General features: G+C 44.2%; 1 protein-coding gene across 4 annotated transcripts in view; it reads right to left on the minus strand.

Annotated features, from left to right (window-relative positions):
* Positions 1 to 15,924, minus strand: part of CDK5RAP2 (CDK5 regulatory subunit associated protein 2) — a 144,606-nt gene that overhangs the window by 94,514 nt on the left and 34,168 nt on the right. For all 4 annotated transcript variants that reach the window (XM_067471894.1, XM_067471895.1, XM_060757314.2 and 1 more), the window contains exons 13-15: positions 6,347 to 6,517; positions 3,921 to 4,094; positions 2,215 to 2,312 (exon numbers count right to left, since the gene is read on the minus strand). In XM_067471894.1, the coding sequence (XP_067327995.1) occupies positions 2,215 to 2,312; positions 3,921 to 4,094; positions 6,347 to 6,517 (443 nt within the window). The remainder of the gene's footprint in view (positions 1 to 2,214; positions 2,313 to 3,920; positions 4,095 to 6,346; positions 6,518 to 15,924) is intronic.

The following is a 15,924-nucleotide window of genomic DNA, read 5'->3' on the forward strand; positions in this document are numbered from 1 at the left end:
CTTCTCTTCTTCAGGCTAAACATGCCCAGTTCCCTAAGCCGCTCCTCATAGGGCTTGTTCTCCAGACCCTTGATCACTGCGACCCTCACAAATGACGGACCTGGACCTGGACCAAACGTGGCACACAGAACCACCATGACCCACTTTACACCCTGCAGTGATTTCAGGGAGGATTGACAACAGACAACAGAGAACACTGCGACCCCCACAAATGACTGACCTGGATCAAATGTGGCACACAGGCCCACCATGACCCACTTTATGCCCTGCAGTGGTTTCAGGGAGGATTGACAACAGACAATGGAATTGCAGTACCTTCACTCACTTCCAGAGAACACTGCAACCCTCACAAATGACTGATCTGGACCAAACGTGGCACACAGACCCACCATGACCAACTTTACGCTCTGCAGTGGTTTCGGGGAGGATTGACAACAGACAATGAGAATTGCAATACCTTCAGTCACTTCCAGAGAACACTGCGACCCCCACAAATGACTGACCTGGACCAAACGTGGCACACAGAACCACCATGACCCACTTTACGCTCTGCAGTGGTTTCAGGGAGGATTGAGAACAGACAATGGGAATGTCAGTACCTTCACTCACTTCCAGAGAACACTGCAACCCCCACAGATGACGGACCTGGACCAAACGAGGCACACAGAACCACCATGACCCACTTTACACCCTGCAGTGATTTCAGGGAGGATTGACAACAGACAATGGGAAATGCAGTACCTTCACTCACTTCCAGAGAATACTGCAACCCTCACAAATGACGGACCTAGACCAAACGTGGCACACAGACCCACCATGACCCACTCTATGTTCTGCAGTGGTTTCGGGAAGGATTGACAATAGACAATGAGAATTGCAGTGCCTTCACTCACTTCCAGAGAACACTGCGACCCCAACAAATAACGGACCTGGACCAAATGTGGCACACAGACCCACCATGACCCACTTTACACTCTGCAGTGGTTTTGGGAAGCATTGACAACAAACAATGAGAACTGCAGTACCTTCACTCACTTCCAGAGAACACTGCGACCCTCACAAAAGACAGACCTGGACCAAATGTGGCACACAGACCCACCATAACCCACTTTATGCTCTGCAGTGGTTTTGGGAAGGATTGATAACAGACAATGAGAATTGCTTCCAGAGAACACTGCGACCCAACAAATGATGGACCTGGACCAAACATGGCACACAGACCCACCATGACCCACTTTATGCTCTGCAGTGGTTTCGGGGAGGATTGACAGCAGACAATGGGAACTGAAGTACCTTCACTCACTTCCAGAGAACCCAGTGACCCCCACCAATGACAGGTGTGGACCAAACTTGTAACACGGACCCAACATGGCCAACTGTGAATACTAACAGGGTTTGGGGGTGATTGCCCTGGGAATCTGGGAGATGCAGTTCGCCCCTATCCATAGAGCACTCTACCCAGACAACGACGGATCTGGCCCAAACATGATATTATCTAACGTCCAAAAGCAAACAATGGACTCACTAATGACAGGCATGGACCAAACTTGGCACACAGAGCCAACATGTCCAACTGTGAATGCTGGCAGGATTTGGGGGTGATTGCCCTGGGAATCTGGGAGATGCAGTTCACCCTTATCCATAGACCACTGTAACCAAGCAACGATGGATCTGGACCAAATTTAAGTGATATTACCTAACATCCAAAAGCATACAATGCCTTTTTTCAAACAACCTGGGCACTAACCCCAAGTTAGTGTGCATATACATACACACCCAGAGATGACAAGTTACTTCTAAGTTTGTCAGTTTGTTTTTGTGTATGTGTGTATTCATATACCATTAAAGTGCAGGGGGGAAGCGACTGATAATTTGGTCCCAAAACCCAGCCCATCCATGCAGTAAACAATGGCAGCATAGTAACTGCTTGACTGTGTAGTCCTCTGCTTGAAGACTGTAAGGTATTTTGGCCTCTGGATCCTCGCTGTGCCTCCAGAATGAGGCAGAAAACCCCAGCATAGCATCCTACCCGGCAATTAAGCCCCCCTCGCACGTTCTGCTCATTGACTCAATTTGCACGCCGCTTCGCCGCATCAAAATGGTGTGTCCAAACATTAAATGGGGAACATCGCATTGAACGGGTGACCATGCTGCCAGGCGTTTCTTCCTCCATTTAGACACACACACAAAAAGAAAACAAACGTTGACACTCACCCGTCCGCCTCCTTCAAGGACTTGATCAGAGTCGAAAAAATGTCACGCTCCTTCCTGAGGGCTTCGAGCATGTCGGCGTATTCAGATTCCTTTGTTTTCTAGATTGGAAAAACAGAAACGTCCAGTCATAGAACATGTGCCAGGAGATCGCACCTTTCCGAAATGAAAACCAAACCTATTGACATCATTCATTTTTTCAAAGGAAAAGGTGGAACAGCTGAGAAAAGCAGAAACGGATAGAGTTGGAAGAGACCTGGTGGGCCATCCAGTCCAAACACATTCTGCCAAGAAGCAAGAAAATCACATTCAAGGCACACTTGACAGATGACCATCCAGCTTCTGCTTAAAAGCCTCCAAAGAAGGAACCTCCACCACACTCCGGAGCAGAGAGTTCCACTGCTGAACAGATCTCACAATTAGGAAGTTCTTCCTCATGTTCAGCTGGAATCTCCTTCCTTTTCTGTAGTTGGAAGCCATTGTTCCATTGCATCCTAGTCTCCAGGGCAGCAGAAAACAAGCTTGTTCCCTCCTCCTTGTGACTTCTTGATCCATGTCTCCTCTTTCTCAGCCTTCTCTTCTGCAGGGTAAACATGCCAAGCTCTTTCATCCGCTCCTCATAGGACTTGTTCTCCAGACCCTTGATCCTTTGAGTTGCCTTTTCCCTTGGACACATTCCAGGTTAGAGTCAACATCTTCCTTCAGTTGAGCTGCCCAGAATTGGACACAGTGTCATTCCAAGTGTGGTCTGGCCAGATGTGGTCTGAGAGCAGTTTAGCACTGGAACTCTCTGCCCTGGAGTTTGGTGGAGGATCCTTCTTGGAGGCATTTAAACAGAGGCTGGATGGCCATCTGTCGGGGGTGCTTTGTACGCGATTTTCCTGCTTCTTGGCAGAGTGTTGGACTGGATGGTCTATGAGGTTGATGATTCTATTCTATGAGGGGTAACATGACTTCCCTGGATCTAGGCACTACACTCCTAAAGATGGAGGCCAAAATCCCATTGGCTTTTTGAGCCGTCACATCACATTGTTGGCTCATGTTTAACTTGTTGTCCACGAGCACTCCAAGATCTTTTTCACACATCCTGCTGCCGAGCCAGACATTGGCCCCCATTCTGTACCAGGTGAAAAACAGGCATTTTGTGCAACTGCAGCTTCTGGTTTCCTTTCCCCCATTCACAATAGAATTCGGATTTTGATTAAAACCAAACAGAGACCTGATTTTGCCTGTGAAAGTATGCAGGTTAATTACCAAGCTGCAATAAATCTTGCTAACTGGAAGGTTGACAGTTCGAAGCCCGAGGCAAGGTGAGTGCCTGACTTTAGCCCAGCTTCTGCCAACCTAGCAGTTTGAAAATAAATGTCAGTAGATAAATAGGAACCACTTGAAAGCAGGAAGGTATTTTATCCAATTAGAAAAAGGAGGAAGTTTACAAACAAAGAAAGCTCTTCGGCAAGGAGATGGAGCAACAGCACCCCCTGGTGGCCGGAACCGAGCACGGCCTCCAAAGATGCCGAAAGATTGGAAAAGCCTATATATACCTCTATCTGTTGTCTGTCTTGTCATTGTATAATCGACACTGAATGTTTGCCGTATATGTGTTCTGTGATTCGTCCTGAGTCCCCTTCGGGGTGAGAAGGGCAAAACGTGGAGGGCCACAGGATCCCCACTCACGCAACTACAGAATGGTCTTTCCATTAACCTACCTCCAACTCTTCGGACAGTGTAACGGCGTGCTGTTGAGCCAAGGCAGCAGAATTCTCCTTGACCAAGTCTTCATTCTGCTTTCGAAGAGCTTCGTAGTCTTTTGAAAGGCTTTGAAGCTTCACAGACCATTCCTGAAGCTCTGCATCCTTTTCTTGAACCACTGCTTCGAGTTTCTGTTTTTAAAAGCCAAACCAATATATATATATATATATATATATATATATATATATATATTACTTCTTTTAGATTAAGGGACAAAATACGTGCACATGTTTGCCTGTCTGTCTGTTTTACAAGGGCTATTGCAAGGTGAAGTGTCCATCGGTGATGTCACTAGTAACCATGTTTCTTCAAGTGGTCATCTGTGGAATCGCACATACGCGCAACAAACTACCATATGTACAATTCCACAGAGACCACGAAGGAAAAGATAGGGTTGCTTACCCGTAACCATGTTTCTTCGATGGTCATCTCTGGAATCTGCACATATGTGCAACAGACTACCATATGTACAATTCCACAGAGACAGAAAAGAAAGGAAGAAGGAAAGAAAAAAAGAAGGAAAAGGAAAGAAAGGGAAGAAGAAGGGAAGGAGGAAGGGATGGAAAGAGAGAAAGACAAAGGACGGAAAGCAAAAGGAGGGAAGGCATTGGAGGGACCACTCCAATACCCTGGTGTAGCTAGTTGGGAGTCAGCTTCATTAAAATCACTACTGACCGAAAAGTCATGAGTTCGAAGCCAGCCCAGGTCGATGCAATCTCCTGACCATTTGTCTAGTTTGCTGTTGACCTTTGCAGCCCGAAAGACAGTTGCATCTGTCAAGTAGGAAATTTAGGTACCGCTTATGCGGAAAAAAAAAATTAACTCATTTACAATGCCAAAAAAATCTCCAGCAGCGTGAAAAAGAATGAGGAAGTATTCCATCGGTGTCACAACTGGGCAATGAAGCAACAGCTCCACCAGTGGCCAGAATTCGAAGCATAATCTCATGAAGCTGGAATGTTAAATAGCCTCTGTGTGTCTGTCTATGTATGTTGTGTGTCTATAGCATTGAATGTTTGCCATGTATATGTGAGTCCCCTGCGGGGTGAGAAGGGCAGAATAGCAATACTGTAAATAAAATAAAATAAAATAGAATAAAATCTCAGCTTTTTCTTTCATCCTTTCCTCCTTCCTTCCTTCCTTCCTTCCTTCCCATCCCTTTCCTCTTTATTTTCTCTTCTTTCCATCTTTCACTCCTTTTTCTCCCCCTATATGTGTGTGTTGGAATTTCATCTTTGGCAACTAAAGAAGATGGAAGATAAAACATATTGCTCTTGATATGAATGTTTACAGTTGTTGATCATTCTTTCTCTCTCTATATATATATATATATAAATATACACTATACATAATGTTATATAATATATTGTATATACATGTAATATTTATAATGTATTGCCGAAGGCTTTCATGGCCGGAATCACTGGGGTGTTGTAGGCGAAACGTCAGGAGAGAATGCCTCTAGAATAGTGGTTCTCAACCTGTGGGTCCCCAGGTGTTTTGGCCTACAACTCCCAGAAATCCCAGCCAGTTTACCAGCTGTTAGGATTTCTGGGAGTTGAAGGCCAAAACATCTGGGGACCCACAGGTTGAGAACCACTGCTCCAGAACATGGCCATATAGCCCGAGAAAACCTACAACACTCCAATATTTATAATATTATAATGTAATTCAATATAATACTACTAATAATAATAATAATAATAAAAAATTTGTCGTGTCAGGAGCGACTTGAGAAACTGCAAGTTGCTTCTGGTGTGAGAGAATTGGCCGTCTGCAAGGATGTTGCCCAGGGGACGCCTGGATGATTTGATGTTTGTATCATCCTTGGGAGGCTTCTCTCATGTCCCCGCATGAGGAGCTGGAGCTGATAGAGGGAGCTCATCCGCCTCTCCCTGGATTCGAACCTGCGACCTGTCGGTCTTCAGTCCTGCTGGCACAGGGTTTTAACCCACTGCGCCACCGGGGGCTCTAATAATAATAATAATAATAATAATAATATAATAATAATAATAATAATATAATATAATTATATATTCATATTACATGTAATATTACTAATAATATTACAATATAATGGTATAGTACTGACACTGTACTATGCTAATAATATAATATATATATTGTGTGTGTGTGTGTGTGTGTGTGTATGTATGTGTGTGTATATATATACATACATACATATATACATATACATATACATATATATATTGCTTCTCTGAGTCCCTTTGGGGTGAGAAGGGCGGCATATAAATGTCGTAAATAAATAAAATAATTTATGCACACACAGAGAGAAAGAGAGTATATGTATCTCTCTCTCTCTCTCTCTCTCTCTAGTTTGCAACAGCAACCATTAAAAGATCTCATCTCTCCCCTTTGCTACCTGGAGCAACTCCTCCTTCTGGGCGACGCTGCCTGTGAGGCGTGAGATGGCCAATTCCTGGCTCTGCAATTTCTGATTGCCTTCGCTCAGGAGGACACTGCAACGACGCTCCACCGCCTTCTCTTTTTCAATCATTTCATCCTGAGTTTTCTCCAGCTGGTTTCTAAGATCCTGAAGAAGAGGAAAACAAGGGCGGGAGAGGGGGAGATGTAAGCGAGACGCGTAACACATGTTTTCGGAGGGGAATGCAACGTAACACGACTTGTGGTTAAAACAAAGTTCGAGAAATCCTTTCAAGCAAGATTTCCCCGCTTTTGTGCTCCCAAGAGGTTGCAAGAAAGCTTTTAAACACTTATCTGCAGAAAGGCAAGTTAATAATAAACATCCTTGGGGTACGGTCAACACTTACGTAGGAAGAAATCTGACAAAGGTAGATATAAGCCATAACTAGGAATCAGCCAAAAGCGCATACATAGGAATAAGCCAACGGGACTTAACTTCTATGAAGATGGATAAAGGCTGATCCAATTACGGTTATCGAAAACCTGAAATCACTTAGTAGAACTCACCCGGTGTATCCATTTTCCAAACCTATATCTATACATGTAATAAAAGTATTTATTGTATTTACTAGCCGTCCCCTGCCACGCATTGCTGTGGCCCACATGGGGGTTCTGTGTGGGAGGTTTGGCCCAATTCTATCATTGGTGGGGTTCAGAATGCTCTGTGATTGTAGGTGAACTATAAATCCCAGCAACTATAACTCCCAAATGTCAAGATTCTATTTTCCCCAAACTCCACCAGTGTTCACATTTGGGCATATTGAGTATTCGTGTAGAGTTTGGTCCAGATCCATCATTGTTTGAGTCCACAATGATCTCTGGATGTAGGTGAACTACAACTCCAAAACCAAAGGACACTGCCCACCAAACCCTTCCAGTATTTTCTGTTGGTCATGGGAGAACTGTGTGCCAAGTTTGGTTCAATTCCATCGTTGGTGGGGTTCAGAATGCTCTGATAGTAGGTGAACTATAAATCCCAGCAACGACAACTCCCAAATGACGAAATCAATTTTTGGAGTGAATGACATACATTGGGTTGTTTGGTGTCTTGTGTCCAAATTTGGTGTCAATTCGTCCAGTGGTTTTTGAGTTCTGTTAATCCCACAAACGAACATTACATTTTTATTTATATAGATATATGAGTGTATATATGTGTGTGTGTGTGTACATTTGTGTATTTGCGTGTTTATATGTGTACGTGCATATTGTGTATATGTGTGTATATATTTGTGTATATATGTATCTTTGTGTATATACATATGTAGGTATATTTATGTGTGTGTGTGTATACGTGTATATATATTTGTGTATTTGTATGTGTACATACATATTGCGTATATGTGTGTGCTTTTCTATATGCATATTTGTGTCCATAAACTCTACACGAATACTCAACATGCCCAAATGTGAACACTGGTGGAATTTGGGGAAAATAAAATCTTGACATTTGGAAGTTGTAGTTGCTGGGATTTATAGTTCACCTACAATCCAAGAGCATTCCGAACGATAGAATTGGGCCGAAAATCCCACACAAAACCCCCATGTGGGCCACAGCAACGCATGGCAGGGATGGCTAGTATGTGTGTGTGTATATATATGTATATGTGTGTGTATATATATATATACACACACACGCGCGCGCAAACACACATATATACACAAATACACACACACACACACATAAAACACATAACCACAGACTGGGCCACAGCAACGTGTGGCAGTGGACGGCTAGTACTGTATAAATATTAAAATAAACATAGAGTCCCTACATGGCGGGAGGTCCTGGAACTTAATAGCAAAGGGAACGTGATCCTTGTACAAAAGTTGCACTATCTCCCACTTCATGCTCTCCAGGACAGGAAAGAAAGAAAGAAACACAGTTATACCACCTCAACAATTCCACCGTCTACTTTTGTACAACCAAGACTTCAGGTTTCCTGCCTTTGCCGAAATGTTATTTGTATTGTATTTTTGCAGACCGGTTTCGGAGGAACCACCAGCGCCATCCATCATGAGAGCACTTAGGAGAAAGTCAATTGGTTTCTACACATCAGCGAAAAGAACACTGCGGCTCAGAGATGCTTTCCGCCAAAGCCCTGCCGTCTCCGGGGACCGCATGGTGATTAATAACTGTTGAACTTAGTAAATGAATGGGAAACTCGGCACTTAACAAATGCAAGATGAAGGTCAGATCAACTGCCCTCCCCTTTGGTCAAATGTAAATGCCAGGAGGAGGGGAGGGGGGAGAATTAAAAGCACCCATTCCTCGATTTCAGTTCAAATCAGGAGCCGGGAGGGGAAACTAACTCACACATATATATAGTGGATATATATTATAAACATTGAATTTTGTCCTGTTAACCGCCGTGAGTCGCCTACGGGCTGAGAAAGGCAGTATACAAATACAGTAAATAATATATATATACAGTAAATAATATATATACACACACATACACTCTTCCACAAAGGCTATTGTCTGTCTAACAAAGGCTATTGCCAGGTGAAGTGGCCCTCTATGGCACCACTACATTGGTTGTTTCCAGTGAAGTGGCCCTTGCTGACGTCACTGGGAAAGAAAGGGAACATGTGTCTTAGGGGAAGCGGGGAATGAGCCACAAAGAGAACTATAAAGACATTGTGAGGTAGGCCTCTCAGAGCTGGAAGAAGGAAAGTAAGAAAAAGAAGGGAGAGAGGACAAGAAAGGAAGGGGGAAGAAAGAAAGAAAAAGGAGGGATGGGGGAAAGAAAAACAAAATGGAGAAAAAGGTATGACGAGAGGGAAAGAGAAAGGGAAAGCAGAGCTGGAGAAGGGAGAAAGGTGAAGGAAAGGAGGGAAGGGAAGAAAGAAAGAAAAAGGAGGGATAGAAAAAAAGAAAAAATGGAGGAAAGGAGAGGGAAAGAGAAAGGAAAGCAGACCTGGAGAAGGGAGAAAGGTGAAGGGAAGAGAAAGGAGGGAAGAAGGAAGGGAAAGGAAGAAAGAAAAAAGGAGGGATAGAAAAAAGAAAAAGAATGGAGGAAAGGTATGAGAAAAGGGAAAGAAAAAGGAAAGCAGAGCTGGAGAAGGGAGAAAGGTGAAGGTGAAGGAGGAGGGAAGGGAAAGGAGGGAGAGAAGAAAGAAGGGAGGGAGGGAGGGGAAGAAAGAAAGAAAAAGAGGGATAGAAGAAAGAAAAAGAATGGAGGGGAGGTATGAGCGGAGGGAAAGAGAAAGGAAAGCAGAGCTGGAGAAGGGAGAAGGGGAGGGGGAAGGGGAGGGAAGGCGAAGAAAGAAAGAAAGAAAGAAAGAAAGAAAGAAAGAGGAATGGGAAAATGATGTCAGGGGAGGAAAAGAGAAAGGAAGAAAAGCAGAGCTGGGGAAAGGAGAAAGGTGAAGGGGAGGGGGAGAAGGGGAGGGAAAGGTAAGGAAAGGAAAGGAGGAAAGAAATAAAGAAGTGAAGAAAAAAGTAAAAGGAGTGATGGAAGAAAGAAAAAGAATGAGGAAAAGCTATGAGGCGATGGAAAAAGAAAGGAAAGCAGAGCTGGAGAAGGGAGAAAGGTGAATAGGAAGGGAGGGAAGGGAAAGCAAGGCAAGGGAAGGTAAAGGAAAAGAAAAGAAAAGAAAAGAAAAGAAAAGAGGGAATAAAGGAAGAGTAAGAAAAGGAGGAAAGGTACAAGGGGAGGGAAAGCAAAAGGAGGGAAAGCAGGGGGGCAGTAGCCCCTCCAAGACCTGGGCTACGGCGGGTATATATGCTACTTAAGTAATAAAATGATACCTTTCAGTATTTCACACATGAAACCCAGGAATTCAAGTATAGGGTCAAGATGGCAGACGTTATTGAGGATGAACAGATCAACTAGGATAGAGTGCAGCAGTTTGTGTTTGCTTGAGCCTACTGGGAAGGGTAATATTAACAGCAGCTGGAAAAGTGGGGCAGCACAACATCAATCGGGACAATTTCCCACCAAGTGATCAAAGCTGATAGTTACTAATAGATGAGCCTTCTTAAATCGCCTGCATTTAGGTCAAGGTAAAATAGCTGTCTAAGGTGTTTCAAGCTTGGCCGGCTGGAAGGCGGCTTGAATTTGGGGATTTGTCTAAGAAAAAGCTCAAGCTCTGCTCCCTGGACCCAAGAAATGTCCTCTTTCCTGTTTCCTGCTCGGCTCTTTTTAAGACTTTGTCGGAGGAGCTTTGTCTCCGCGGGAAGGCCGCGTTTTGTTCGGCGCTCTCAGGGGATTTCATAATATGTGTGAAATCCAGGCAAAGCTGTAAAACATTCAAGCTCAGGAGCCGGTTCAGGGAGGGGGAGAGAAATGCTGAATGCGCTGCACAGAGAGAGCGCTAAGGAGATTCACGGATGGGGCGGTTTCTCTGAAGGCAACCGGGAGAACCGGGTTGGCAAGGGCACAGTTCTGGACCTCAAGGAAAAATATTTTAGCTCGCAATAGATTGAAACAAAATTCAACTAACTACAACTCCCAAATGTCAAGGTCTATTTCCCACAAACTCCATCTGTGTTCATATTTGGGCATAAAGAATATTCATGCCAAGTTTGGTCCAGATCCATCATTGTTTGAGTCCACAGTGCTCTCTGGATGTAGGTGAACTACAACTCCTAAACTCAAGGCTAATGTCCACCAAACCCTTCCAGTATTTGATATTGGTCATGGGAGTTCTGTGTACTATATTTGATTCGATTCAATTTGTTGATGGAGTTCAGAATGCTCTTTGATTGTAGGTGAACTATAAATCCCAGTAACTACAACACCTAAATGTCATGGTCTATTTCCCCCAAACTCCATCTATGTCAGTGGTTCCCAACCTTTCTAATGCCGTGACCCCTAAATACAGTTCTTCATGTTGTGGTGACCCCCAACCATATTTTTGTTGCTACTTCACAACTGCTATTGTTATGAATTGTAATGCAAATATCTGGTATGGAGGATGTATTTTCATTGTTACAAATTGAACATAATTAAAGTACAGGGTTAGTCAAAATGCATAGGCCAATAAGCCATTCAATTGAATGGCTTATTGGCCTATGCATTTTGACTAACCCTGTATAGTGATTTGTGATAAAAACAATATGTTTGGGGGGAAATGGACAATGGATGAAGGGATTTGAAGTACCTTCAACCAATCCAGGCACACACAAGTTTGGTGTGCCTGGACCAAACTTGGCACACATGACAAACAGAAATTCTGGAGAGGGTTGGGAGAAATTGACAGTGATTTATGGAAGATGTAGTTCACCTACATCCGGAGAGCACTATGAACCCAAACAACTATGGATCTGAACCAAACTTCGCACAAATACTCAATATGCCAAAATAGTTTGGGGAGAATAGACCCTGACATTTGGGAATTGTAGTTGGGTGGATTTATAGTTCACCAGCCATGTGGGGTTGGGGGATTGATTTTGTAACTTGGGAGGTGTAGTTTCTGGGATTTATAGTTCACCTACAATCAAAGAGCATTCTGAACTCCACCAACAATGGAATTGAACCAACCTTGGCACACATGACCTACAGAAAATACTGGAAGGAACTGGTGGGTATTAGCTTTGAGTTTGGGAGTTATAGTTCACCAACCTCCAGCGAGCACTGTGGGCTCAAACAATGATGTATCTGATGGATCTGGACAAAACAGCCCAGTTCTGGAAAATAAATGCTAGTACTTTGTCTAAGAAGACATTTCCCATGAGCTTCAAATCTTATTAATCGGGGCTATTCTTTGAATCACGACGTTTCCGTCACTTCGGGACATTGGCGGAGCGCTGGCTGAGATGGCAGTCTCTCCCGGGAGGATCTAAGAGGCGTCTTTGAAAGAGGACGGCCACACAACTTCTGTAGATTTTGCACACACATCATGCGGCCGGGTAATCTTCACTTCGGCAAGCTTAGCTCAATCAGATGGCATTTGAGCTATTTTTAAATTGAACTTTAGCTGCGGCTGCTTTAATGCTGCAAAAGGAGGCAGCCCCAAAATCCATAGCCCTGAATGAGACATTCACGGAGCTCTGCGCGCCCTTCTTCTCACTGCAGTGCTCTTTGAGATGTTCCTCCTGGCGTGTCTCCTCCGTCCCTTCAGCACAACCTTTCAAGTCGGTGTAAGAAAAGAACAATACAGTGCCAGCATGGGGCTCAAAATGAATACAGGGTGAATGCTTTCGAGCGTCCAAGATTGAGACAAAGTCTTTCTTTGAAGGGTGAGCTATCGTTGGCAAATCTTTTGGCCCGCAGAATGGGGACGGCCAACATGAAGTCAAGGGGATGGGGTTGTGGCAAAGCCGGTTGGAGGTCAAGTACGAAATTTAGGTACCGCTTATGCAGGGAGGCGAATTTAACCAATTTACGACGCCATAAAACTCTCCAGCAGCATGCAAAAGAATGAGGAAGTACTCCATCTGTGTTACAAGTGCTCAGCAAAGCAACAGCTCCCCCGGTGGCTGGAATTCGAACATACCCTCATGAAGGTGGAAAGTTAAATAGCCTCTTTGTGTCTCTGTATATATGTTGTGTGTCTATGGCATTGAATGTTTGCCATGTATGTGTGCATTGTGATCTGCCCTGAGTCCCCAATGAGGGGACCAAACTTGACATGAATATATACTGTCAATAAATAAATAATAAATAAGGGTCTAACTGTGGCCCATGAAGATTGCTTGTGCAGCCCCTGAACTCACTAAGAATGACTTTCTTCATGGCTTAAAAATATGTGTTGGCTCTTATGGGAAATTTGGGTAGTCTGGATTTGTATTTGGACCACCTACAATCAAAGAGCATTCCGAACCCCACCAATGATGGAATTGAACCAAACTTGGCACACATTTGGGAGTTGTAGTTGCTGGGATTTATAGTTCACCTACAATCACAGAGCATTCTGAACCCCATCAACAATAGAATTGGGCCAAACTTGGCACACAGTTCTCCCATTAGCAACAGAAAATACTGGAAGGGTTTGGTGGGCAGTGTCCTTTGGTTTTGGAGTTGTAGTTCACCTACATCCAGAGAGCACTGTAGACTCAAGACAGTGAAGAATTTGAACCAAACTTGACATGAATACTTAATATGCCCAAATGTGAACACTGGTGGAGTTTGGGGAAAATAGAATCTTGACATTTGGGAGTTGTAGTTGCTGGGATTTATAGTTCACCTACAATCACAGAGCATTCTGAACCCCACTAACAATAGAATTGGGCCAAACCTCCCACACAGAACCCCCATGTGGGCCACAGCAACGTGTGACAGGGGGCGGCTAGTGTGTGTGTATGTATGTATGTATGTATATGTATATGTGTGTGTATATATATATATATATATATATACATATACATACATACGCAAACACACACATACACACAACAAACATATACACAGACTGAGCCACAGCAATACATGGCAGGGGACGGGTGGAATAATAATAATAATAATAATAATAATAATAATCTTTATTTATATCACACACCCTCTCCCCAAAAGGACTAGGGCGGCTTAAACACAATATAGATGGGCCACATGCAAACCATGAACTGTGGCTGGATTACAGCTCTCATCCTCCTTCCTCGTGCTGCCTACGGCTGATGGGAATTGTAGTCCAACCACATCCGGAAGTCTGCATATCACTTTGCCCTGGATTATCATGTTGTACTTTCAAAATCCAAATCTACAGACAGATAGAAGTGTTAACACTACAGCCACATATATTGATTTTTCTAGTTTTTTAGTGTTGGAATGGAGACGGATTAGTATAAGGTAGCCTTGGCTTGCAAGATGCTGAGAAAACACACACTCCAGGCCACAAGAAGCTTTTCTCAGATGTCCGTGCCAGCCAAAACGACGACGGAAGCTGTCTGGGTAGTTTCTCAGAGGCTCATCCCGCAGGAAAAGAAGTCAGAGAACCAGCGGAGATGCAAGACCACATCTGTTATTCAGTCAGTGGATTACGCAGAGAAGGGGGGGAAAGATACATGGATGCTCATCTGTGGACCAAGATACCCCTCTGGTGGTTTGGAACAATACTGCAAAGACCCACCAAGAAAATCCAATAAATGCTAGCAAAGGACAATGGGGACCCTCTCACCTCTGCATATACCATGCAGCTGTGGACAAGTCTACATAGGGATCCCCAAAATGCAGCAGCACCGACCTGGCACGAATTGAGGAACATGAAAGGCACTTCAACCAGAGAAGTCAGCCATAGCAGAGCACTTGATGAACCAACCTGGACACAACATGTTATTTGACAACACAAAAATGCTGGAGCACTCTCAACCACGGAGCTTAAAAAGTAAAAAGCTTAAAGCTGTGGTTCTAACACACTTGGCGCGGGGGGTGGTGGTGGTGAAGGAGGAACATATGTCTCTCCGAGGCACAGAAGAGAAAGGCAAGCCCATAAACAGAGACACATAGCACACCCATTCGAGCCAATCAACCCCCCCCCCCCCAATAAACGAGGCAGTAAACGCCATTACCAGCCTGATATGTCCAGGCAAAACCCAAAACCACTAACACAGTTTAATAATAAGAATAAAATAATAATAATAATAATAATAAACTAATCAAAAGGGGAGAGAGGATCCATAACTGCTGCATAAGTGGCGGATGAAAAGAACTGAGGCACCTGCTGCTTATACTCGCAAGGGGAGAGTGGGCGGGGCCAACCACCAAAGTTTTTCAAATCTATCTGTCTGCTCAGACGCAGAAACTAACATATGTGCGATTCACAGGGATTACGATGGTAAATCCACTGAAATCCACAAGCATCTGCACAATTCCAACACAAAGAAAGAAACAATGAAAATGAACAAAATCCGGCAACCAGTATTTAAAAAAGACTCTAAAATGAGGACAAGAGCAACACTCAAAAAGCAGGGCAATTCCAGACAAGACCAGGTTGTGGCACAGCTGCATTAAAATCACTACAGACCGAAAGGTCATGAGTTCGAAGCCAGCCTGGGTTGGAGTAAGCTCCCAACCATTTGTCTAGCTTGCTGTCAACCTTTCCATCCCTTTCCTGCTTGACAGTTGCATTTGTCAAGTAGGAAATTTAGGTACCGCTTATGCGGGAAGGCTAATTTAACTAATTTAATGCATCAGTTGGGGACCCCGCCCACCAGCACCATCCGCTGCTCTAGGCCAGAGTGAAGGGGGGCAGGGGACAGTTCCACCTTGCCTCTATATATGTCTTCAGTTGGGGACCCCTCCCCCATCCGCCGCTCTGGGCCAGAGTGAAGGGGGGGAGGGCAGGGGACAGTTCCACCTTGCCTCTGTATATCTCATCAGTTGGGGACCCCTCCCCCAAGCACCATCTGCCACTCTGGGCCAGAATGAAGGGGGGGGGGCAGGGGACAGTTCAACCTTGTCTCTGTATATGTCATAAGTTGGGGATCCCTCCCACCAGCACCAACTTCCGCTCTGGACCAGACTGAAGAGAGAGGGGACAGAAGACAGTTCCGCCTTATTTCCTGTGCTATTCTAATAATATAGTATAATGTAATATACTACATTGTATATGCATATAATATTTATAATATTATAA

This window comes from Anolis sagrei, chromosome 11 (assembly GCF_037176765.1).
Source record: "Anolis sagrei isolate rAnoSag1 chromosome 11, rAnoSag1.mat, whole genome shotgun sequence".
Classification (NCBI taxonomy): domain Eukaryota; kingdom Metazoa; phylum Chordata; class Lepidosauria; order Squamata; family Dactyloidae; genus Anolis; species Anolis sagrei.